The sequence below is a fragment of the Bacillus rossius genome, chromosome 8 (genome assembly GCF_032445375.1).
Source record: "Bacillus rossius redtenbacheri isolate Brsri chromosome 8, Brsri_v3, whole genome shotgun sequence".
Classification (NCBI taxonomy): domain Eukaryota; kingdom Metazoa; phylum Arthropoda; class Insecta; order Phasmatodea; family Bacillidae; genus Bacillus; species Bacillus rossius.
This window is the reverse complement of record NC_086336.1, coordinates 36,875,147-36,900,266: the sequence shown is the minus strand read 5'-3', so window position 1 is coordinate 36,900,266 and position 25,120 is coordinate 36,875,147. Positions and strand designations below refer to the sequence as shown.

At 35.0% G+C, this 25,120-nt stretch overlaps 1 protein-coding gene across 3 annotated transcripts in view; it reads right to left on the bottom strand.

Moving 5' to 3' along the window:
* LOC134534738 (integrator complex subunit 1) overlaps positions 1-25,120 on the bottom strand; it is a 122,690-nt gene that overhangs the window by 13,146 nt on the left and 84,424 nt on the right. For all 3 annotated transcript variants that reach the window (XM_063373241.1, XM_063373244.1, XM_063373243.1), the window contains exons 24-29: positions 18,345-18,526; positions 15,724-15,891; positions 9,328-9,517; positions 5,136-5,341; positions 3,518-3,651; positions 929-1,058 (exon numbers count right to left, since the gene is read on the bottom strand). In XM_063373241.1, the coding sequence (XP_063229311.1) occupies positions 929-1,058; positions 3,518-3,651; positions 5,136-5,341; positions 9,328-9,517; positions 15,724-15,891; positions 18,345-18,526 (1,010 nt within the window). The remainder of the gene's footprint in view (positions 1-928; positions 1,059-3,517; positions 3,652-5,135; positions 5,342-9,327; positions 9,518-15,723; positions 15,892-18,344; positions 18,527-25,120) is intronic.

The window sequence follows — 25,120 nt, the reverse complement described above, 5'->3', positions numbered from 1 at the left end:
TCGCTCGGAGTTTATCCTTACTGTTGGTTACCATTTTCAACACAGTGTTTCCTGTTACATTTTGAATTTTCACACATGGTATTCCTGTTAAAACTACTATAATGAAGATCAATAATCTATTGCAATCACTGATGCGGCATGGCTGTAGTTCCCAACATACTCTTCGCTGTATTTGGAATACAAGACACTTATCAGTCTTCATATTTCAGCAAATAACAATATATTTTCACAAGAAAAGTACATTTTTTTTTAAATCTGGACTTTTATAATTGGCAAATTCTCTTAAATTATATTCATTGATCATAAGTGTGTATGCTTTACCAATGGTTTAGCATGTAATCGTGTAAACTTAGGCTTTGTGGCATAGTCCATATTGATTTTTTGGCTCACAAGATGCGTACTTACTGCTGCATCCTTCTTTTGATTTATAGAAACTTTCCTGAGTAAGGTCTGTGAAAAGCATGCTTCCGACACTTGGTAAATTGAAGTGCTACTTATATATTCCACCAGCCTGGCACAAGTTTTTCTGCGTGCTAGTTTTATAAAAGGACAACGAGCTGGAAAGAATAACTTGCTGCTGAGGGGTAGAAAAATTATATACAAGCAAGAAGCAGAGGGGGAGATGTGGAGTGGGAGACTGCCACCTCTACAGCAGACAGAGAAATATAGCATAGCAACACAGGGTCATGTTGTTTACGTCCCAATCAGATGAGACACCGTTCACAAACTCTTAACTTGTGCTAAGAATTCTACTGAAGACAAAGATATGGAGCAAATCAAATTCAATTTTTTTTTGAGAGAGAGAGAGAGAGAAAGAAGAAGAAGAAAAAACATGGCGATTGAGACCAAGCCTTAACAGTGATTTCAAACTTGGTAATTGACAGATTTGAAACCAGATTTTAAAAATAAATCAGGTCAGTTCACACACCTGGTTGGGAGTCAGCTGCAACACATTCTCCAACGCTTGGTTCTTGGGGGTAAACTTCTCCCGACCTTGCCACAGTTTTGGGTTGTGGGTCATGGCCCACAAAAAGTCAAGTACTGCAGTGGGATCGTATCTGTAATGCAATAAGAGTACCAGTTTAATCTAATTGTAATCATCTATTATTTATTCCCATACACACAAGTTAAAAACAATGGGTGTGTACTTATGTACTATGTACATGCGTTGTAAGTTATTCTTACAATAGAACCTCATTAACCTGGATCATATGGGACCAGGGCCAATCCGAGTTAATGAAAATTCAGGTTATCCAGAGTGGGGCGAAAAGATAAAAAAGAACATGTATGTACTTACTACTTACCAAAAATATTTTTAATGGAGTTTAAAAATTATTATCGGCACATTTTCACTTAAAACCACATACGTAATATGTATTTACACTGTACACAATATAGGTACAAACTAGTCAGTAGTAAAAAAGGCAGTGAGCTTTTGCTGCCTCAGTTTTGTGTATCGCTTACGAGCAACATGATCTCGCATCCGCTTTAGCATTAGAATCTTGTTGGGCAATGTTTCTGCTTGACTCTTTGAATAAACCATCAATTAACTGTTTGCTGCATAGCAACAGAAGGTGGGGTAAATGCACTGAACTCGTCCGCTGGCAAGTTAATTCGAGAAATGTACCTACTGACAACAACATTACAAATGAACTGAACACAAAATTAACAAACACTAACAAAACAACAAAAAACACCATATAATAATACAGTGAAACAGCTATAATTACAACCAAAAGTTCTACAATATTAAAACAAATACTAACAGGAAAAAAATTAATGTAGAAAACAATTATTTAAATATAGAAAAAAATTAAAATAGTATAAATTAATAAATATAATTTTTTTAAAGTGAATTAACTGTAAGTAGCTCTCATATTTATTGTTCAGATTTATTAGTCTGCATACAAAATATTATTATTATTTTTTAAAGGTACACAGAAAAGGTAGCTTATGGCTATCAAAGAACGGAATTTCAATGCCAGTAGTTTCAAAAATGTAGGGACAGTTAAGGTTGTGGTTACTACAAAAATTGTAAATAAATAAAGCATCTAATTAGAGTTGTTCCGATACCATATTTTCCGATACCGATACCCCGATACCATTGCCAATACCATTCCGATACCCCAATACTCTGCTCTGCTTATTTCTTTCGCCCGTTTGTCATTTTTCTCATACTTACAATTTTTATTGTAAGTATATATTAAGGTAAGTTGTTTACTTTCTCCAAAATAAGTAGGTTTCCTACTGCTACTTTGTTCAGGAATACTCTGACTGGTAGATGCAAATGAAACACTTTCAAGTTTTTTGACTCCAAGCTTTCAGCTTTCAGTTTCAACACATTTTGATGTGCATCACAATGTTTAAAATGCTTGGAAAGATTTGATATTGTGAAACAACTTTTATCTTTACCACCCCGAGACACGATTTTACCACAGTTGTTGCATTTTGCTTTACTTATGTCTGTCAAGTCTTTAGAGAAGTATTTTCACACACTAGATATTTTTTTTACCAGTTAATAATAACTCATAGCTGCTTAGTAAAAAAAACGCAAGACACGTGATTGCAATCCTAAAAACGGTACTAGTCGAAAACACTAAACACTCGTGAAACCATATAGTAACGTAAACAAAACAGTACTTGTTTTTCAAGCATTGCAAAGATGTCAGTCTAATGAAATATATCAATCGCACCCAACGTTTTTGTTGGCATGCAGAAATGTTCACGGAATAGTTCTTTGCCTAGTCACGAGATGTCGCAGTACCGTAACTGGTGAGCGGAACAATATCGATCGTATCACGTGTTTTTGACGTAAACTTCTCCGTGCAGATGCGAGATGTCGAAACTTGTATGCGTCAGCATTTCCGTACCTGTTGATATTATCATTGGTGAGTCGTAGCAGTTGCTTTTGTTTATTATTACAACTGTGTTGTGCAGCGCTAGCGCCAGACAAGCAGGCTATAAAAATAATATAAGATAATGATAACATGAGGTATTCACTGCCGGCAATGGTCTATTACGTAAGCAAACATAGCTCCAGTTTTATTTCTTATCGGACCAACTGGTTGAAAAATATTGCGGATAATGTATTGATAATGCTTAAAAGGCCGTTTTTATTTTTTGTAACACGGTACTAATGTATCAGCCCAATACCATGCCCGATACAAGTACATTAAAAAAAGGTTAAGTATCGGAACAACTCTACATCTAAAATATTTCTTCTATCAGAAAGAGAACCTAATATGGAATTTAGATCTACTCTTGTTACCATTGTTCATTTTTTGGGTTATGAAGTTAGATAATTTGATTTGTACTTTATCAAGTTTTTCGATATCGGAATTATTGATACTGTTCCAAATAACAGAACCATATTCAATTTCGGACCTAATCACTGCTGTATAGAGGGGCATGGTGGAATCTAAAAATGAAGCATTCAAGTAATAAATTTGATGAGACCAAGAATTCTATTGGAGTAAGATGAAAGGGATTCTGTAAATACTGGGCACACGATACTTACTGGACATCGCCCGCCTGCAGAAGGTGATCGATACAAGAGCTGAGCGTGGGCCAACCAGCACGGTGCGTCAGCAAAGTGAGGAGATACGGACGACAAGACTGCTTGGTGGGTAACTTGCCGAACAGCAGCTTCATCTACAGCAAAAGTATGTTAGTTATAAACAATTAACTCGTGTTATGGGCAGAATAATGTAACTATAGTTGAAATTTCATAAAGAAAATTTTTTTTTTTAAAATTGCCACTTGAGAAAATTTTTAAAATGACCTACAATTCCTCTTATTTCTTATTTTATTCTATGTTTATGTTTTTAACAGAGTTCATCTGCGTTGGTAAAACACAACACAAATCAGAGATGTCAGGATAGGAATTGGCTGTGGCATTTACGGGAACCACAGGAAAACAAGAATCAGGATGGACAGATTCAACAACACAGCATCTATACGCATTTCAGGTTTTTAAAAGACTTTTTCCAAGGCGGTAAAATGATAAACATTAGTATTTTACTCTCTTTGTAGAAGTGGTGCACTAATATTAAAATACCCATTAGCCATTACCAAACACAGCTAACGACTGTCTAGTTTAACTGAATGTAACCAATTATCCATGCTGATTCCAGAAGAGCAAGTAAAATCGTAAAGCACAATAAACAATTTTGATGCTAAAAAAGCACTTTATTATTTCAAATCTTACCATTATTACTTATTTATCCAAAAAATAATGCTTTTCAGAATATAATGTGATCCCAAACTTTTTGATTATGAGTTTATAAAAAAGATTTTATGAACTGAAAATCGAAATTCAAGTAGACAGCAACTGACTATTATTTAATTCAGTAAATTTATTCCATATTTACTAGACCCTTTCTGATGCCCATTTCATCAGTACAGTAATTTCATGGCCACTTTTGAAACACCAAGGCGTAGCTAGAAATAGAAATTGTTTTTTTTTTTATGACAGTAGTTCAAAAATGGTGGGTTATTCAGAAAACAAAAAAAAAAATTGGTTCTACATTGGTGGTCATCTGGGAGGGTGAAAGAGGAGGGCTGGATGCCTCCCCCAGCAGCCACAGTGAAGAGAAGCAGAAGAAACCCAGTGACAAACTCCATGTGCACCCTCGCCTTCATCCTGCATCGCTCATCTGTCACGCCTGTGCAGAGGTTCAGGAAGCTCCGGAATGAAGTGGCATAATTGATGCAGTTCACGGGCAGTGTGAGTAGTTTGTCAACAAGGTCCAAGAGGTGGTAATTAACAGCTGTCTAAAGTGTAATAAGTGACACAGTTAGGAGGCAGAGTGAGTGTAGTTTTTCAACTTAACTGTTCCCAATGGAAAGATAAAAGTTTGCAATCGTAATGCGACCCCCAACTTCAGTTAAGTTTCAGCAGTTTTAATTTATGGTAACTAAAGTATAAATAAATGAAAGCTCAAATAGGGGTTGAATTTTACATTTTGTTCCCAAAAGCTCAGCAATTTAATACCGATAATTTTAATTTTAATATAGAAGTTTGTAGTTTTTAGTGCAGCACTCAAACTACAGTAATGTAGTTTTGAGGATGATAATTATTTATAGACAAAGGTAATTGACTTGAATGACTGGTCTCGCTGGAACAGACGAAGTACCTGCAAGGAAGGGCACGACCCGATGAGCTCCAGCTCCAGGGAGTCCAGCCAGTCGATGAGCAGGCCGATGCGCTCCTGCGGGGTCTCGTTGACCAGGAGGTGGGCCAAGGCTTGCACCAGCTGCTCCGTGCTGTGCAGTTCCAGGCACTGCCGCAGGATGTGGTTGCCCGTTCTCTCCAGCTGCTCCAGCCCCGTGTTCTCCAGCACTGAGCACCAACACAGTCTCCAGCACACTTCGCAAACTACATACATACCTTACAAACACACAACCAAACATTCTGCGTAAAAAGACCCAAACTTCAGTTCAGGCAAGTTAAAGAGCTGAAAGTCATCTTAAATGATAGGCCATCTCAGGTAACGGTACTTAACGCTACTGTTGTATGAATATGTCTCTCATTATATATACATATACGTATGTGTATCACTCTCTATCTATTCCTCTATCTACATGCACACACACACACACACACATGTATATCACTCATTAACTCTCATGCATGCACATGCTCAATAAACACACGCTCACACACACCCATGTATGCACACCAACACACATATATTCATATATCACTCACTCACTCACTCACTAACTCTAATGCACACACACACACATGCTTAATAAACACACACACACACACAGCAGTACTTATGCTGCTGTTGCAAGGAGTCAGAATGCATGTGTTTGCTTTACTACGCTGCAGAATTCAAAAGCACGTTATTTAGAGTAGTTAAAAATGTTAAAACTGACCACACCTCTGTTGTAATAAAACTGCTGGATGATACCCTCATAATTAATGTTCAAGCTAATAGAATTTTCCTAGATGATAAATAATTTCAAATCCAACCAAAGACGTTTAGTAATAGATAGTGCTGTTTTCAATGCTTTCACTATAAAAAAAATAGTACTTCAGTAGTGTTATTTAAAATTTGTTGTTCTTCGTTTTGTGCCGTTTCAGTGCCACTTTCAGGCACAAATGTACGAATTTAAATATTATTTTTTATTTTTTAAAGAAGAATACCAAATAATAAATTTGTAATTTTTATTTTATTAAATTTTGTTTCCATTACTGTACACTCCGACGTAATCTTGTGCAACCCAGTGCACCTGCGCTTGTTCGCAGGCTTCAAACAGATACTGTTTGCTGACGATTTGCGATCGCAGCATCCCGGCCGCGGTTCGCGTCACGCCTTCCCTATGTAACGGAACGACTTTCGCGTTAGCGAACGCTACCCCAACCCCACTGCTAGCAACTTTCATTTCTCGGAGGCAAGCATACGTAAGGGTTTTGCAAGCACGCCTCTGGACCAAGTTACAGCCAGCGGCGACGCCTCGAGACAGTCCACATGACGCCTTTCCCAGGCGACTTAGCAAATTTAAACCCCCCTCCCCTCATCAACCACCGGTGGCTTCACGGGAACTACAACCCGGAGCATCGACCCCCAGTGAACCCAGGCGGGGACATTGCCTCCCCGAGGACATTCCCACTTGTCAAACGGAGCCCTCAGCGAAGTCTAGCGGCGGGAAAAATCCCTAACCTTGCTCTGAGCGCTGGTCGCGAGCGCGCCCACTGCACTCTAGCGGACGTTTCTGTGACCCTCCAGACAGGTTCTCGTCTTGGCCACCAGAGTGCAATACTCACCCCTCCCATAAGAGACAGCTTGTCACAATCGACCTTGGCAGCAGTCGCAGTGCGATTGCGATTTTAGTTCGCCTACGACTCGCGTGAGAGCGCAGCGAACAGGTTGCAGTCTGCTTCGCCCCTTCGGACATCTCCGGACACCTTCGGGCAATCACCACCACCCCCTTCTTTGGCTGGGGGTAGTTGCTTACTTTAATTAGGCGCCCCGACGCTTTTTCAAAAAGATTCGGCAGGCAGCACGCGGTAAGGGCGGATCTCTCTTCGCAGCCCGAGACAACGCGCTTCTGAAAAGTCGTGAACGGCTTTCTATAAAGCATGTAGTTGGTTATCGACAAGGCCATGTGCCTTAGCACTCAATTTTTAATTTTTTTGCTGCCCGAAATAGTTTATTTTTTGAAATAGTTTTTTGTCTTTACTTATTATTCTTCATGGCGACAGCAATCTTCCGCGTCACGCATCACCTGGCCATCTCCAGGGACTGACCTGATCTACTCCACCCCGCAGCTTAGGTAAGTTATTTCGTCGCCCCACACACACTTTTCTTTTCCTGTTCTCGTGGGCTTAACTTCGCCCAACATCAGCCACCTGTTAACCAACCTAATTTGATGGGAATACTGGTTGCAGGCGGGGATCAAGAACTAGGATGAGAGATTCCGCTCCAAATTCAACTCCCATGCAGTTCATGAGTTAGTTCACCGAAATTCATCGCCTCCTGCAATCGGAGAATTTCTCAAGAGTTCCAGCTTTCAACATATTTTTCCCTGAGTGGAAAAACCACAAAATAATTTATCATTCTGAACAACCAGTTTCAGGACACTTTTATTCATTTAATGAGTAAATGTAATTTTTTTTATAATTTGTCTTAAAAAGAGCCTGCGCGCTCAATATTCAATGGCCTGTAAAGTTAAGAAACCAAATGACCTTAAATTCAGTCATATATAACCATGGTTACTTATTATAATATCTCGCCCCGGGGCCTCCCATTTGGTTTATTGTTTAACAAGATTTAATGTATTAAGTATAGCAAATAAGGTCAACAATTTTCTTGGTATTTTGTTTCGGCTGTAATGCCATGGGTTATCTTCAGTGGAATAAGGTTTGTAAAGTAGAAATAACAGCAACGAAATCATTAAGTAAATGCCAATGTAAACCAAACCAGATATTATTTTCTTATCCTTGATCACGATCCACATAACCTTACCAAGTTTTAAGGAGGTTAATCATAAATTTTGTTGTGCGTGCGCTGTGCCCCTATGGGTAATGTGTTTAGTACTGTTTCTGCCTGGCGCTTCCACGGCCAATCTATATTTGTTCTTTAGACGAAATTTCATATTGATCACAGCGGCACGTTACAGTTTCTAGTACACAATCAATCCAGGTATTTAGTAATATGTAGAGACAAGATTTTATTGTTTTTTTTTAGTTCACTTTCATTTTTAAAACAGAAGATTTCATTATTATTGTTTTTATTTTTATTATGCTGTTTTGTAATACTCCACCAAAATAGTAGTAAAATTTATATGCTGCATTTTTTAGAATAAAATAAATTATAATAAATTAGTATGAAACAGATACATTTAAAACAATAAAAATTAACTAGCAATAATTTGTGGTATAATCTAATTCAATAAGAGATGCACATTGAAACAAATTAAATTAAATTTTCTGATCCACACACATTGGTACAATTTTTTTTATCCAGAAACATTCCTTGACTTCCAAAACTTTAATGAATACTTTTTTTATGATTTAAATTAAATTTTGGTTAAATGCTACTTGCTTACATGATATAACTTGCATTTCAGTGCTATATGGTATGGTGTATTAACTTGCATTTTGGTGATATTTCGGTTTTATCGCAATTCACAATATAATATTTCCCTAGCAATATGCAATCACAACATGTCTGTCAAAATCAATGCCCATTTAACTGAAAAAGTTATGGGTGAAGTTTCAAACAACATGTCGGCTGCCCTATTCTCTGACTGACTGATTTTTTAACATGAAACAATAACAATATAGAAATAATATTGGTCTAATTATATATTAGTAACATATATAAAAAATGTGGCAGTATGCCAAGTAAGTACCAAAATAACATTTATTGTTAAAAACACCTGTGCTATTATTATAATGTAAATAAAATTGTTTATAAAACATTTAAGTATTTAACAGAAAAAATAACTAACTATACCTACATAATTAGTTTTGTTTCTCGTGTATCTTTACAAACCAGTTGACAAATGAAAGTGTTTGATTGAACATGCTTTGTCAAACTAGATAGCATGAAGAAGTTTAGCCCTTTGTGCAAAAGTAGGCTAATAGTCAATGATTTAATACAAAAGTACATTTCATCAGAGTTCAGATTAGAGTCATTGCATCATACATATGGCTGATGTATAATAAATAAATTACAGGATAACACACAAAGTGCTTAATACTGAACAATATTCATTTGACACATTTTAAGATGCCTACTTGTCCATGGTTTTGCAGCAACAATACAACACAATGGGTGGTTACAGCATGTTAGAAGACATAGTGTTACCTACCAGTGATAGGGTCTTGTTTTCCTGAGGAAATACTTTTATGCCTGCTGTCGCCTTTGAGCTTGTTCACGTCATGTAGGAATTTCTTGAAAATTGCCACAAGGGGAGATTTCGAGCTGGCTGACTGGTGCTTAAGTACCCTGTGGCAGGTGTTGACCAGTGCATCTGTATTGCCCGGCATTTTGTACTTCACCTACGAACATAATGCACAGAGATAAGAAATTACTTCACTTAATAAATAAACTATATTGAGAGTTCTGTTTAAGATCACGTGCAGTATCCAATCACTACACACTCAGGGGCATTTTCGGGAGCTTAAGTGGCCCATAGGCATGTGTCAAGCAAGGCAAGACTGTTACTTCTGGGAAATATAAAAATGTTTCTATAACACTAAATCATTCCAAAGAACAGAAATGAATAAGAACCAATCTGAGAATCTATTAATTCCAAGTACAAAAAATTTTCAATTTTTACTAGACAAAGTCAGGGGGCCACTTTTCTTAATATGTTGCCAACCTAACTATGTGTATACGGCAGCCCTCTGGTTGCATTCGGCCCGCAACATCCTTTCATGCCACCCGTTTTAACAAAGAACTATCAAGTACATTGCCACATATTATCAGTTTTGGCATTAAAGTAAAATAGGTTAGCAAACACTTTTCAGAAGTCTCAACATTCTCACAGAAATACTGAATTATACTAATTTTTTTGGAATCTATATATTGTTTTAAGGTAATACTTAGATGTAATTTTTTTCCCCATAAAAACTATTTTTTAGAAATTATTTTTTTCTATTTCATTACATGCCAAATATTGTATCCATTGGTTATTTTACTGATTAATACAACATTAAACAATTAATTCACATATGTCTGGTTCTCAGATAAGTTTCAAAAATGGTATCTGACCCTAAAAAAATGTAAAGTTGGGCATCACTGAAGCACAAAGACTTCACTTGAATCTATGGAACTCTACTGATGACAAATATATGGTGCAACCAATATTCGAGGGCAACCCTTAGGGTGAAAATGTTTGATTTTTATGCCCAAAAGATATATGCAACCCATAAGCAAGGAAGAATCTTCTGCGGATAAACACAACAGCTGATCAGCGTGAAATATCAGCGAGCATGATTCCTATTGCAACAATTGTTAAGATGACAATATCGGCCGATTGATCGATCATAAATCAGAATCGGGCCAGCTATAGAAAAAATACAGTATACCTATTCTTTTATTATACGTGATAGTAGGCACTGTGAGAAAATTATAGTGTTGGTTGACTTAGGTATGTCACAAATTAGCAATTTCTGGGATCAACAATACATTGTCATTTTATATAAGGGACATAAATTTACTTTGAATTTATTTTCAATGCATTTTCGCTTACTGAAAAGTTAGTAGATTTATGTCCCATGCAAAGATTAATGTAAAGCTTGTATTTTGTATTATTATGTACCTAATATTATGTTGCTTTAATAAGCAATAGTAATAGCACAATAGTAACACCACGAAACTGACCACCCTCCACTCCCGCCTGGTATATGCCTGGGTGCAATCATTTTCTTAATTATACAATTTAAGATTGGGCCGAGTACTTGCAAGACCAGAACTAGCTGAAAATGTGCACTCAGTGGTTACACTGAAAATTAAAGCTCAGTTACGCACATTTTTTTTTGGTACAAGTACAGTAAAACCATCTTAAAAAAATCCCAATTTAGAACATTTCCTGCATATTAAATAGAAAAATTTAGCACATGAACTATTACCGGTAATAAATACAATTTTACACCTTTAATAAGTTTTCCATTTTAATAAAACTAGATTTCTAGAACTTTGAGAAACTTCTTAACTACTTTAAGGGTTATTTATATAAATTTATAATGACAGCTCTCTAGCATTTTATGTTACATTTGAAATTTTCTAAACAGATATTTACTAATTATTATCATAATTAGGGATGAGCCAGCCGAATCTTCGAATCTTCGAATGCCACCAAATCAATAGTATGAAAGGATCAGAATTTGTGGAAAAAGATTCTGGATTCAAGGAAAAATATTCTAAGAAAAATATAGGAGTAAAAACAGTAAATTAAAAAATTCATTACTGGCAAAAGTTTACTACGCTTATTTATGTTTATTTTTGTACTTATTGTAACTGTGTTCCCCAAAATATTATTCTTTTAAATATATATATATATATATATATATATATATATATATATATATATATATATATATATATATATATACATATATATATACATATATATACATGTGTATTAAGTAAATTAAGTACAGTAGACTCCCGATTATCTGGGATAATCTGGCAAGGGGTCTACGGATAATCGAAAAATACGACTAAAGCAAAGTCAAAAAAACCTGATTGAAATTATTTTATCTTGACTCTATACAAACACTGTAACAAACGTCTCTCAACGTAATTCGTTCCTGTAAAACAGAACGCTAATCAAAATAGCACTAGTCACATACATTTTTTCCATAAGAGAGTATTTTAATCAAAATCATTTGTTCTCCAAATAGTTAAGTGTGATTGATGACAACCATTTTAATTAAGAACCACTCTCGTTAAGATTAATTTACAGTATTAATACGTATCTAAATACATTTAAAGCACACTTTAATAAATTTTGAATAAAATTTAGAGATTAAAGAACCTAAAATTAAATTTTTAAATTCACCTACTGCCATGTTGACATAATAGGACTTCTGCATTCTTTTCCCTATGTAGACACTACAAACATTTTTGAGTTACAAAATAATAATGGTATTGATAGAGGAGATATATTTCAGTTCTAATAAGAATTTAAAAAGCATAAACTGAATATTCTCTATTATTATAAACATTATTTGACCTGTTAACATAATTCAATTCCCAATTATGTTGTTTACTAAATGCGTATCTGTCATGATTTGCCACTAGTGCATTTGCCACTAGCGTATCCTAGTGGCGCAAGGTAAACTAGCCTTGAAAGCTTCTGGTTTTTCTCTCCAGAGCTATGTTGACATGCAGGATGGCGGAATATAAATGTTTGCTGAACACTCGGGCGGCGTCGGAAATAATTATGCAATGAAGGAAGCGAATAGCTATTGAGGAAAAACAAAATATTGTTTGTTGATTCATCACATTATTAATTTGTTGCATTACTAATTCATTGCATTGTATCTAATGCTAAACAAGTGCTGTTGCCATTGTGCGTGCACGGAAATTAAAAGTAAAATATTATTGTTTTATTTTTATGGTTTATGAAAGTGAAATATGGCATGGTTAATTAGCAAACCAGATAACCCACATCCAGATGATTGAGAATTTACTGTGTATATCATGTAGGCGAGTCATCTGGAAAAGTTAGTTCTTGAAATGAAAATAAATATTTAGGTTGCCACATTTCGGGATCCAAAAATACATTGAACAGAAAACTTTGCGCAAAACGACAATATTCTGCTGTTTTTTAAGTATTTCCGAAAATGATTCAACTTTTTTTTTTTTGTAAAAACAAAGTTTGATGCGGAACACAGCTTTTTATGTGAGTTGATAGATGCCATTTCTAAAAACATCACGCGGAAGGTCATAGATCTTTAACATAGAAAACTAATTTCAATAACGAAGTATTTCAATGTCTCTCAAATTTATATTTTTTACTATAGAACCCATTAATTTTATTTCTGAACACTACAAACACGTTAAGTTGCTCTTTGTGCTGGTTTTTTCATCTTGAATCGTCATATCTTTGGTTATTTAGTGGGTAAATAACAAAGGATGGCCTTGTTTATGGTAAAAGCAGCCACCCTTTTTGTGTTTATACCTGGTTTTACGCATATAACTTTCATTACTTAATGTGACACAAAAATTTCAATTTTCAAATGGAGAAAAACATGGTTTCCTGGTAAATGTCTGAACAAAATTGAAAAATAATACTGTATTAACCGATCCTCTCATTTGCTTACACTTAAAATTTTAGAAACCTTATAGTTTAGGCCAAGATATTTTTTAATGGCATGTTTTCAAATCATTCTGCAAGATGGCATTGTGTTACTTCAAGTAGTTGTTTATTTTATCAAATGGGTTTGTTGATATAGGTTGGCGACATTTAAAATACTGTAAAATCATTACGATTTACCAAGTTAAAATGTAGTTAACAATCTTAAGACACAAACAAGTGCCATGAAGAAGCATTTTATGATTGTTAAAATTTTTATTTCTTGTACATTATTTCATTTTTGACTCTTGAAATTGGATTTAAGGGGTGGATTCGATGCACCCTTTGAGATTCGGATTCAAGATACATATTATAGAAATTAGAGATTGAACCCGTCACTAATCATAATAATTATATATATATATATATATATATATATATATATATATATATATATATATATATATATATATATATATAAATATAAATTATAGTGATGGGTCGATTCCGATTCCGGAATCGGTCGGTTCCACCGATTCCACTGGAATCGTGGGATTCAGAATACAATGGTTTTGGAATCGACCATGACCGATTCCTGCATTGTTTTTAAGTTAGCAAAATACATAATCTACGCAACGTAAGAAAATATTAAAATGCATGCAAATATAATTTTTAAAACTACATAATACAATCTTTTTTTACGGAACTGATTTACGAATTACGGTGATTAACGTATTTATTTACTTGCACCGCCATTTTCCCTACTGTACAAATGCAGTATCTACTTTCCCACTTTAAGCGAAAGCATTTTTAGGAAATTACGTTGCAGCAGCACTGCATTTAATAGCAAACCTTCAAAAATAATTAGACAAAACCATAAATGTTTAAAGAAAATTATGTCAATGTAAACGGCAAATAATGTAAACGTTAACTATTTGATCATGGCAGCTACATTTGCCATTGTAAACAACCTAATTTTTTTTTGTGCTACCTGCCATGGTAAACCATACGGCCATGAACAAAATCTTTGGTGACGTGAACGTGAACATCTCTACACATTAACCTTTAAAGAATTAAAATGAAATAATTTTTGAATGAAATTTTACCCAAATTCACAGTGGATTATTGCAACCATATTAAAATAAGTTTAAAAGCAACATAACCAAATTGCTTTAAATCGGCGTTCTTGTGCGTGTTCAGCGATGCTCGTTTTACGTTAGATATATTTTGGAAAGGCAGTTGGCAAGACTGAAGTTCCAAACATTGCTGCGGAAACGTTCGTAAATTTTTATTACCAAACGGCAAACATAAACAATCTTTTGAAAGTAGTTGTGTTAGTTTAACAGAATTGTTTCCGATAAATTTCTGAAATGAATTAAATGTTAACACGCGATTATTTGAAGAGTTTAAATATTTTGTGTAAGAAAATCTCACCATAAAATGTGAAAATTTTGAGATGCTAAAAATTGCACAGAACTTTCTTACTCAAGAACCGAAAATTTATTTTCTCTTTACGATTGTGAGGAACTGCAAGACTGGATGGATTTATTCTTTTCACCAAGTGAGATAATTAAGTTCTAGGTAATATATTAAAACGTAAGCATCTCTGACATTTTATTTTAGTGTGGTGCATATTTCTTTGTCATTTCCATCATAATGAGATAATAAAGTTTTATTTTTACATTTCCCTTTTTTATTTTTTTTCGCCATGGTCCCTTGAAATATGTATAAACGAGGTTATATTGACATTTTATTTGGATCATTATTTAGTTGTGCTTGAAAATAAAATTCTTAACCTAACCGTACAAACCCTCTTTTTTTACAATTAATTAATTGAGTTGATAATGTAAGGTATCTAAAGTTTGTTAAGTTATAACATTATTTACAATTTAAGTCATTAGACATCTTTGATTATTGGAAGTGTTTGAACACGTGTTTCGTCTAACTATATGCAAGGTTAAAAGGCCAAATTGTGCTAGAAATACAAGGTAGCGTAACTTGATGGTAATGAACATACTTTTTAACATTATATAAGCTGTATATAATGTTAATTTCTGCACAGAAAATCAAACACAACATAATTACATTTTTAAAATCATAAGCAACCTTTTTTTTTCTTAGTATATTACTCTGTTGAACATTGTCAGATAAAAATTAAGGAATCGGAATCGGATTCGAAGAATCAACCCTGTAATTTAAGAATCGAAAATGGAATCGGAATCGGTATATTTTAGGAATCGGCCCAACACTAATAAATTATGATCACTTGCATGACCTTTTACACATCAAAAATAAATTTTAAGTAAATATCTGTTGAGGAAATTGTGACCAACAACAAATGCAAGCAAACTATCAGTATTAAACTAACGGAAAAACCCCTTAATTAATATTAAAAACAAAAAAAAATGCAATAAATAACTCAGTGTTAAGACGACACTTATGTTAACTGAGATCACTCACCACAGCTTGCGTAATCAGCCGTAACAAAGGACAAGATGTCTCGGGTCTTGTCAACATGTTATGAATCCACGAATTACCATCAGCTGACATACACTGCTGTTCGAGATGTTTGACCACAGCACTTGTAACAGGAGTAGCTTTGGACTTCTGTAGTTCAGATGCAAGTGTCTGTAACAAGGTACGTACAAACTAAATAAATGCCACTAAAATTTTTTATTGTCTAGTCTACCAGCAACTAAAATTAAATTTTAATATTAGCTGTGTGATTTTTGTGCTCTTCAATGAAGATTGAAGAGATGTCACATTGTTCATGATACGAAGGAATACCATATTTACCTGTAGAAGAGTGGCCCCTCCGTATGGGTCACAGCTATAATCTGAGGCATAAAAATACAACTTTTTCACCGCAACGGTCACCCTCAAGTAAGAGTCGCACCTATCTGTCTACAAGTGAAGTCTTTGTTCCGTGTCTCTACTTATTGGTGCATAAGAAACACAGCACTGGTGTTAACTGTTAACCCTTGATCCTCTAATTTGTCTGCTTTGTGTTCTACTTTATTACTGTATAGAAGGCAGTGAGGCCAGTTCACTTTTCTCTGCCTCTCCCCTACTGATTTACGACCCCTCCTAATAACAAAAGACAATTGTGTATCTCTTCCCAGCTATCCTATCGTATTTTTTAAACCAGTCCTCTTCGAGAACAGAAAAAAAAAAGCAGCCAGCTATCCTTTCTTGTGAGTTTCTTTTATAAAAAAACTAGCACATAACATGTTACAGTGAAGCTGAAGAACATAAAAAGCCATGTCTTTGAAGTGCAGCTTTCGAAGCACCAACCACCAACAATGGCTGTAGTTTTTTCACGGAATGTTGCATTTGAAAGCTGAGTAATCACACACATAAAACAATTATATCAGGTCAAATTTGCATTTTAAAAACGTGTCGAAATAGACACATGGAGATTGTGCCGGTGGTTCAAGGACATTGACAAGTGTGGGGTAGGGTAGGAGGAAGAACAGTCAACACCACAACAGACACAAACTCGCGGGTTTATTTTTAGATTACCCTCCTCCAGCCGAATGCCAGCCCAGCAAGTCACACCACTCGCTGGTGCCAGCTGAGCTGTGGCTGGGTGACAGGCGCAGTGGCTGGTCTGACGTAGCACAACGGTGCTTTTCACATACAGTACTGCTCAGATAACTGAACAATTTATACTTACTCGTAAATTACTATTAAAAACCAACACAGGCGAGTTATCTACACACACACACTCAAAAGACACTGCAATCAAGGGTGTCGCCGGGGGGAAGGAGGGGAGCCCTAGAAATTCAAAAAAATGTAGCCAAATGCAAAAAAATACATACTTTTCCCACAACTTGCCCCCCCCCCCCCCCCCCCCCCCTGAGTATTCGGCTGGCGACGCCCTTGACTGCAATCATAAAAGTTTTTGTACCTGAAGTTATAAATTCACAAAAGAATCGCACTACATTTTTTTTTTTAAAACTAGAAATCGCCACAAAATATGCGAACCGTAAGCAGGTAGATACGATATTCAGTTCGCAAGCAAATCAATACATATTATCCTAACTAATATGTACTAACATTCCACTTAATCCTACAATATATAAATGTGAATATTTTTAATGTTTGCATGGTTCTTACTCAATCACATTTTTACAACTGAACTAATTTTGATGAAATCTGGAACAGAGGTGTTAACACATAGGCTGTAATTTATCACAAAATTTTACATTTAAAGGTGTGAAAAAAAGGGATATTCAATTTTATAATTAAAAAAAATTATAGATTAAGACATTTGGTTTGAATTATAAATTAATAATGAGGGCATGCCTTTCTCAACCTCCACCCAGCAAAACACTTGAAGCCTTAAGGTTATGCTGTAGTTGCTTGAAAGGAAAGAAATGTAGTAATATTTAAGCACAAAAAATTCAATTTCCATGATTATATGCTAAAATAGCACTATTTTCACAAAATGTACATGCACAGTGCAAAGGAAATTTAAAAGGATTAATTTCAATACACATGTGCGTTTGGTCCAGTTTTGTTCAAAAACAATATACTGTATACACAGTAGCACATGGCTTGTTTTCAAATGAATGAAAAATAGTTAATGTAACAATCAAATAATGAAAAACATATGCACATATACATTTTTTAAAATTCAACCAACAGCTACAAATACTATAGTAACTATTTTCTTAAATGGAAACAAGCAAACATTTTATCAGCAATTTATGTTTTCTTCAGGTTTACTTATCTCGAGAAAATTGTGTTAGAATATACATTTTCTCTTAAATATGACTAACACTACCCTAACTCTTCATTCTGATGCTAACTATATACTTTATTTAATAATGTCAAAGAAATATAATGTGCATACATAAGTACACACATCTTTTTTACTACTCTCTATTGATGATACTGCAAGTATCAGTTATTTTCGCAGCACCAACGATAAAGACGAATTCAAATGAACCATAAAACTTTGCGATGAAACATAAATCAAATCATTCGATGACAGTATTATTTTTAAATACTAAAATATTGAAATAGGTTTCCTTTAAAACTAGCTCTCTTTCCCAAGTTCACACACTGGAGCGCACCTGCTGAAGGCTACGGAAGACGGGTTGCCTGGCATTGCTGGCGCACTCCTTCGTGCCAAAGAGGATGTGCAGAATGGAGCCGACAGTGGATGGCGTGACTTCATCTCTGACCGGCATGCTGGCAGACTGCACGGATCCAGTGAGGCAAGGTCGCAGGTTGACACTTGGTGCAAGAGGTGAGTCTGCAGCACACAGACCAAAAAAACAATCAACTCACCACGTGACGAATGACTAGGACAACATAATATGGTTATCAGCGAAAAAAACTAAAACAACACCAGAAAGTACGTCACTGCAACATAAAACACAGAAATGAAAGTAAATACACCATAAATCATCAAAATGCCACAAAATAAATGAAATTATAATTATTTTTTTTAATAAAACCTAACTCAACTCACAAAAAAAAAGTATTTTTTTTAATGTATCCAATTCAATTAACCCCTTAACATATTAACCCGAGTATATTCGTTTTTTTACATTTGGCACGTAATTATTAACCCGAGTTTACTCGTTCGACTAACAGAAACGTGCGTCTGATTATATTATTTCGAGTTTTCTCGAATGAGTTACATGAGCTCTCGCTAGATGTCGTGGTAGGTATTTTCAGCCTTTGAAACAGACTTCCAGTAGTTTTATGATACCCACTAGATGTCAGGGCAGATTCGATCCATCACGGTAGCCTACTTACACGCGTTCGCCGTTTGTGTTTGAAAAATTGTACATTAGATGTCTCTAATAGTACTATTATGAATTTATGATGTTCCCGCCAATGTTTATATATTTTAGCTGAGGTGTCAACATTACTGTAATGTGAATAATAGAAATTGTTCAAAATGAGTGATTCCGACAGTGAAGGAAGCGACGTGAGTGATCTTGATAAATTGGGATCTGATAGTAGCGACAATTATAATGACATTTCAAGCTCAGAAGAATCAGGTAGTGAAGAGATATCTGGCAGAATGTGGTGTGAGATAAACTGTAGTGTGCCAACTATCTCTCCTCCAAGATACCCATTTACAGGTAAACCAGGCGTCAATGTAAATGTAAATGTTGACGATAATTTTCTTCGTTATTTTCTCTTATTTTTTGATAATGATTTGGCTGAACTCATAGCTACAGAAACAAACCGTTTTGCATCACAGTACATTCAAACACATCCTCAAACAAAATGGAAACCAACAAACAAAGAGGAAATCTATGTTTTTCTTGCACTAGTTGTGGCTCAAAGCATAGTCAAAAAACCTACATATCAAATGTACTGGGCTAAGAACCCAATATTTGACACACCATTTTTTAGGAAAACCATGCCATTTCGCAGATTTGTTCAGCTGAAACAGTTTCTTCATTTTGTGGATAATGAGTCATATGATGCAGCCACCCATCCAAACCCTAAACTGAACAAAATATGGCCTATATATATTCATTAGCAAAATAAATTTTCTGAACTTTACACTCCAGAAAAAGATGTCACAGTAGATGAAAGCCTTATGTTATATAAAGGGCGTCTAGGTTGGAAACAGTACTTACCTCTCAAAAGGGCGCGGTTCGGAATAAAGTCATTCATGTTATGTGAATCGTCAAGTGGATATGTATATTCCTTCGTAATTTACACCGGACGAGGAACCAATTTTGATGATGAATACAAAGGCTTGCCAATGTCGTCACAAGTAGTTATGTCATTAGTGAAACCTCTTCTTGGGAAAGGTTATTGTGTCATTACTGACAATTTTTATACCTCACCACAGCTATCAGATATGTTGCTATCACATCGAACCGATTCTTATGGGACTGTGAAAACGACAAGAAAAGAAATGCCACCAGAATTGCGGAAACAAAAATTGCCGAAAGGCAGTGTCATGGCTTTCCAAAGAGGGAAACTATTGGCATTGAAGTGGATGGACAAAAAACCAGTCACAATGTTGTCTACAATCCACAATTCTGAAATGAAAAGTGTTACAATCTATGGACAACAGCACATAAAACCACAAGTTGTGTTAGATTACAACAGTACAATGGGAGGTGTGGACATTGTTGACCAGCGCACAACAGACTATGCAGTACCCAGGAAGAGGGGGAAAAAATACTATAAGAAGATTATTTCCATTTAGTGGACCTAGCAATATGGAATTCATTTTTGTTATATTCAAAGTTGGGAGGGAAGCAGTCACATTTGGAGTACAGAGAGGCTGTTGTCAAAAATTTGATTGAACAGTTTCACAAGCCAACAATGTCGCCAGGACGAGGTAGGCCTGGAAAATCAACGAATCCACTGAGAATGACTGAACGTCACTTTCCAGCTACGATCCCGCCAACTGACAAAAAAAGCAATCCTACACGCCAGTGTGCAATGTGCAGCAGGGTGACAGATGCACGGGGGGAAAAAATACGGCGTGAAACACGGTACATGTGTGAAGAATGTGGTGTGCCACTGTGTGTAGTGCCGTGCTTCAGAGTTTATCATACAACAGCAGACATTTAGGCAGAAATTAGTAGGCCTGTGCGAAGCTTCGACTTTGCGAATCGAATCGAAGCTTGTTTTGATATTCGATTCGGCTTCGCCAGTAATTTGCTATTCGTTTCATTTGAAGCTTCGAACGTGATGCGAAGCTTCGCGTGTATTGCGAAGCTTTTAAAAACAAAACGTCGGAAAATACCGTCGTGCGAGAAAGTGCTACCTCAGTGAGTTCCAATACAGCCTTAGTTTTCCCTGCAAATCATCAAACACGCTACGAATACGAATATTAATGGCCACGTAAATCGATTTTATTGAATAAATGAACATCAACAATCTCCAGTTGCAACCACGGCCGTAGTTGCTACTTTGTTTTTAGTCGTGGTCGTGAGGTGTGAGGTTATGACGACAAAGAGTAAACATTCTCTTTACCACGTAAAATGGCTAGTTCAAGCGGAAGTTCTGATGAATCACTGGGTTTTTTGTTTAAAGGGTAAAAGAACAAGTCTTATTTGGGATTAATTCATTAAATCGGGAAGTTCGGCGGCAATGTGTAACAAATGCAATAAAATTTTCTCGACGCCACGAGGCAAGTTTTATTCACACTACCCAAGGCCAAACAAATTGTATAAAGAAAATTATGTCTATTAGCATACATTTGCTTTTTGTTTTTCTCGGAAGTATTGCCCTACAGTATACTAAGTATTCAATACTTTTGAAATTATATAATCTTTCTTTTTATATGTAAATATCTGTTAGAACCTAACTATAAAATTAACTTGTTTAATTTTAGGATTAAAGACGCAAATGATATTGTGACGAAATGACCACACTTTATTTAGAGGTTTCAATAATCCTTCTGCCTTTCAAAACAAAGATTCTGCCCAAAAAAAACTTTTTTTTTGTGTTTGTTAGCATTTGCGACTAAGAAATGCAAATATATAATGAAACATTTTATAGTATATCATCATAACATACAGAGACGTTTCGTTTAATTTAAAATGGATAATATGTTCTTCTGAAAGCAATTAAATATAAATAAAAAAAAAGGTATTGTTAAATACCTCTCAACATATTTGATGATTCTGTGAAACAACACTGCAATACTTACAGTTAACCATTTTAACAGTTAGGTTAGTTTTATTTATAATAGAATAAAATGGTTTCAATTATTAGAATGATAAGATTATGTTAGGATAGTTACTGATGAGAGGGGCACATCAAAACAACAGTAATCAAAAATTTTCAAGTGCATTTTTTTCTTACATTTTTTCTAATTCTGTAAAATGGAATTGCAATAGTTTAAGTAGTTTCCTGGTAATTTATAATTTTTGGTTAGGTTAACTATATTTAAAATACCATTGTAACATCATGTGAATGGTTGGTTAGGTTAGTGTGGCTACAGTAAAAATAATGTAAAATTTTAGGGATGGCTAGGTTACTTAGCTACATTTAAAACTGTAAATTTGTCTGAAATGTTTGTTAGGTTAAGTTTTTGACATTTAACATGTAAAGTCATAAGAATGTTTGAGTTTGGTTTGTAGCATTTAATATGTTTTGTGGGACAATGAAGGAACACTAGATAAATTATTTTTTTTTAAATATTTTATTTTCAGTTTTCACCCCTCCCATAAATAATTGCCTAGGTTAGGTGAGCTACATAAAAAATACTGTGAATTGGTGTGGATTGTGAACGGTTGGTTAGGTTAGGTAAGCAACATTAAAAATACTTAATATAAGAAGTAAGAGAAATAATGTCAAGAAATATATTCGCAATTCGATTCGGCTTCGCGAATATTTTTAGTATTCGATTCGATATTCGCTTCGCATCCAAAAAAACACTATTCGCACAGGCCTAGAAATTAGTTAGGCTTACAGTCAGAGTGAAATGCATTCAAGAATAACTTCACAAATGTCAATACAGACTCGTGACATTATTCAGCTACTGTATTCAAATAAACATTCTTTTATTTATTGTGCTGTGAAAAAAACTGAATGTCTCACATAAAAACTTTGTTTTTTGTAAAGAATGACATCCTTGACATTACAATGATTTTTTTTTTGTATTTGTGAATGTTCAGCTATTGCAATTGTGTATACTGTACAAACCTTATGACGTAAATTTTTATACGAAGATCTATTCGGACTGACAACATTTACATATCATATGTACATATTTTGTTTTTCATGTTATTCAGGCAATTTTATAAAAGTAGATGTAATTTTGTAAAAGAAATATGGTATGTTGCAAAAGTTATTTCATTGGTTTCTATGTAAGCTTATACTATATCTGGCTAATGTTATAAATATTTTTAGTAATCTTAGTGAATATTAGCACTAACGAGTATACACGGGTTAGTAAACCAGTGTCCATTCAAAATGACATGATGGTGTGATAAATGTGAAATTTTAATGTATTTTGTGTGGTATGTCCATTTGCATATTGAATAGGTAAAATATATTGCTGCACAAATGTGATTTTCAGATAACTACTTTTGAGAAATAATTCTAACCATGCTGAACATTACTAATGTTGTAATAATAACTTCCAATTTGTGTTAAATGTTTTTATCTAAATATTTATCTATTTAATTGTATTCCATAAATATATTTCAGCAATGACGAGTATACTCGGGTTAGTAAAACAGTGTGCATTAAAAATTACATAATTTTGTAAAAAATGTAAAAACGTATGTTTTACATGTGGTACGTTTATTTGCATATTAAAAACAATAGATTACTGCAAAAAAAACAATTTTAAAAAATGGTTTTTTTAGACACATATATCTAGCCATAATATATATGTTAAGGGGTTAAAGTAATTTATTCAGCATAAACTTGAACTTTAACAAATAAATTAAAAATAAGTTAAGTTTGGTAATGATAAATCACTGTGGTCAGTTTTTGCTTAGTGTTTAAGAGGGTTTGTCATGTTAATATGTTACCAGATGGATACCTGGTAACATAACGGGACCTTAACGCTTCCCGGCGGCCATGATGCCCTGACCTCGTCAGTCAGCTTCCGTTCGCCGCCTGGGGTAGAAGGCCTGCGCGCGACTCGTCGACTTCAATATTTTAGTTTCACTGATCTGTTAACATCCGTCGCTCCGTAAATATTTCTTAAACCTTTTTTCTTTTCCTCGAGGTCTACCCCGGGAGGATGGCTCTTTAACGTAATTATTTAAATCCAGTTGGATATTTTATTTTTTAATACGTAACGAACTTTCGAGGCCAGGCCACGAGGTGACCTGGTCAGCCTTTAAGACGGTGTAATATTCCTGTTGCCATGTTATTTCAATGTATCAGTGAATAACTCTTTTCACGTAATTACTTATGTAACATTTTATTTCCTTGTGCCGCTCGACATCAATAAAGAGATTTCCCTAGACTTCTGTGAGTTTCACTGAGCAGCCGTGTACGTAATCTTCTGAGTCCCGAGGCGTGTGGGACTAGTGCTACTGCGCAAAGGGGGAGTCGAGCCTAGTCCCCACACGGGTCACGTCACGGCCCCGAGCGAGGAGTCTACGGCCGGGTCCACGTGCCCCTACACGTGGTGGCGCCCAAGTTACGCAGTTTCAGGCTATCCGAAAAACCCCCCTACACGACAAAACAAATTAAAATTTAAAACCAATGGATACACTCTTAATCATTAATAACACACTTGCTTAATCAAGCCAACAATTTTTCAACTTCATCATGCTTCCAGCTTCTATTTGATTTGTCTTTAAAGACACACTGCCACATTTCTGTAAAACGATTCACGATTTGTGGCGATGACAACGAAATAACTCAAAACCTTTTATCAGCAATAGAAAACAATTTTCTTGTCATAGAGGAAAAGTTGGCAGACTACAATATTGTCGGAATACGTATGTACATCTGAAAACACACTAGAATTGCAAGGAATGAAAGGATTTGTAGATTTTTTCCCTTCAAGACAAGAGTGCCAACAGACACATAACTGCAACATTATGTACTTTGACATAGTGAACACATAGTGTTAGCCGGCACTAACATGTAGCGCTAGTGTTCTGGCACACTTACATTTTGTTTTTCCGTACATTCCTATCTGAACAATCTATCTACATCTATGGTACAGCAGGGATTGTAAACAAAAATACATGTAAAGTAAAAAAGTAAACCTTTTAACATTTTAAAACTTCAGAGATTGGATAAGTGTTGGAATAGTTAGGTATTTAAAACTTTTTTTTTGTTGCATTTATTCAAATTTATAAAGAAAATATCATATGCAGGAAATGCATTATTTGTGAAATGTACGCTGGAAATAAATACATTATCCTAATGGGGAAAATGTTGAGAC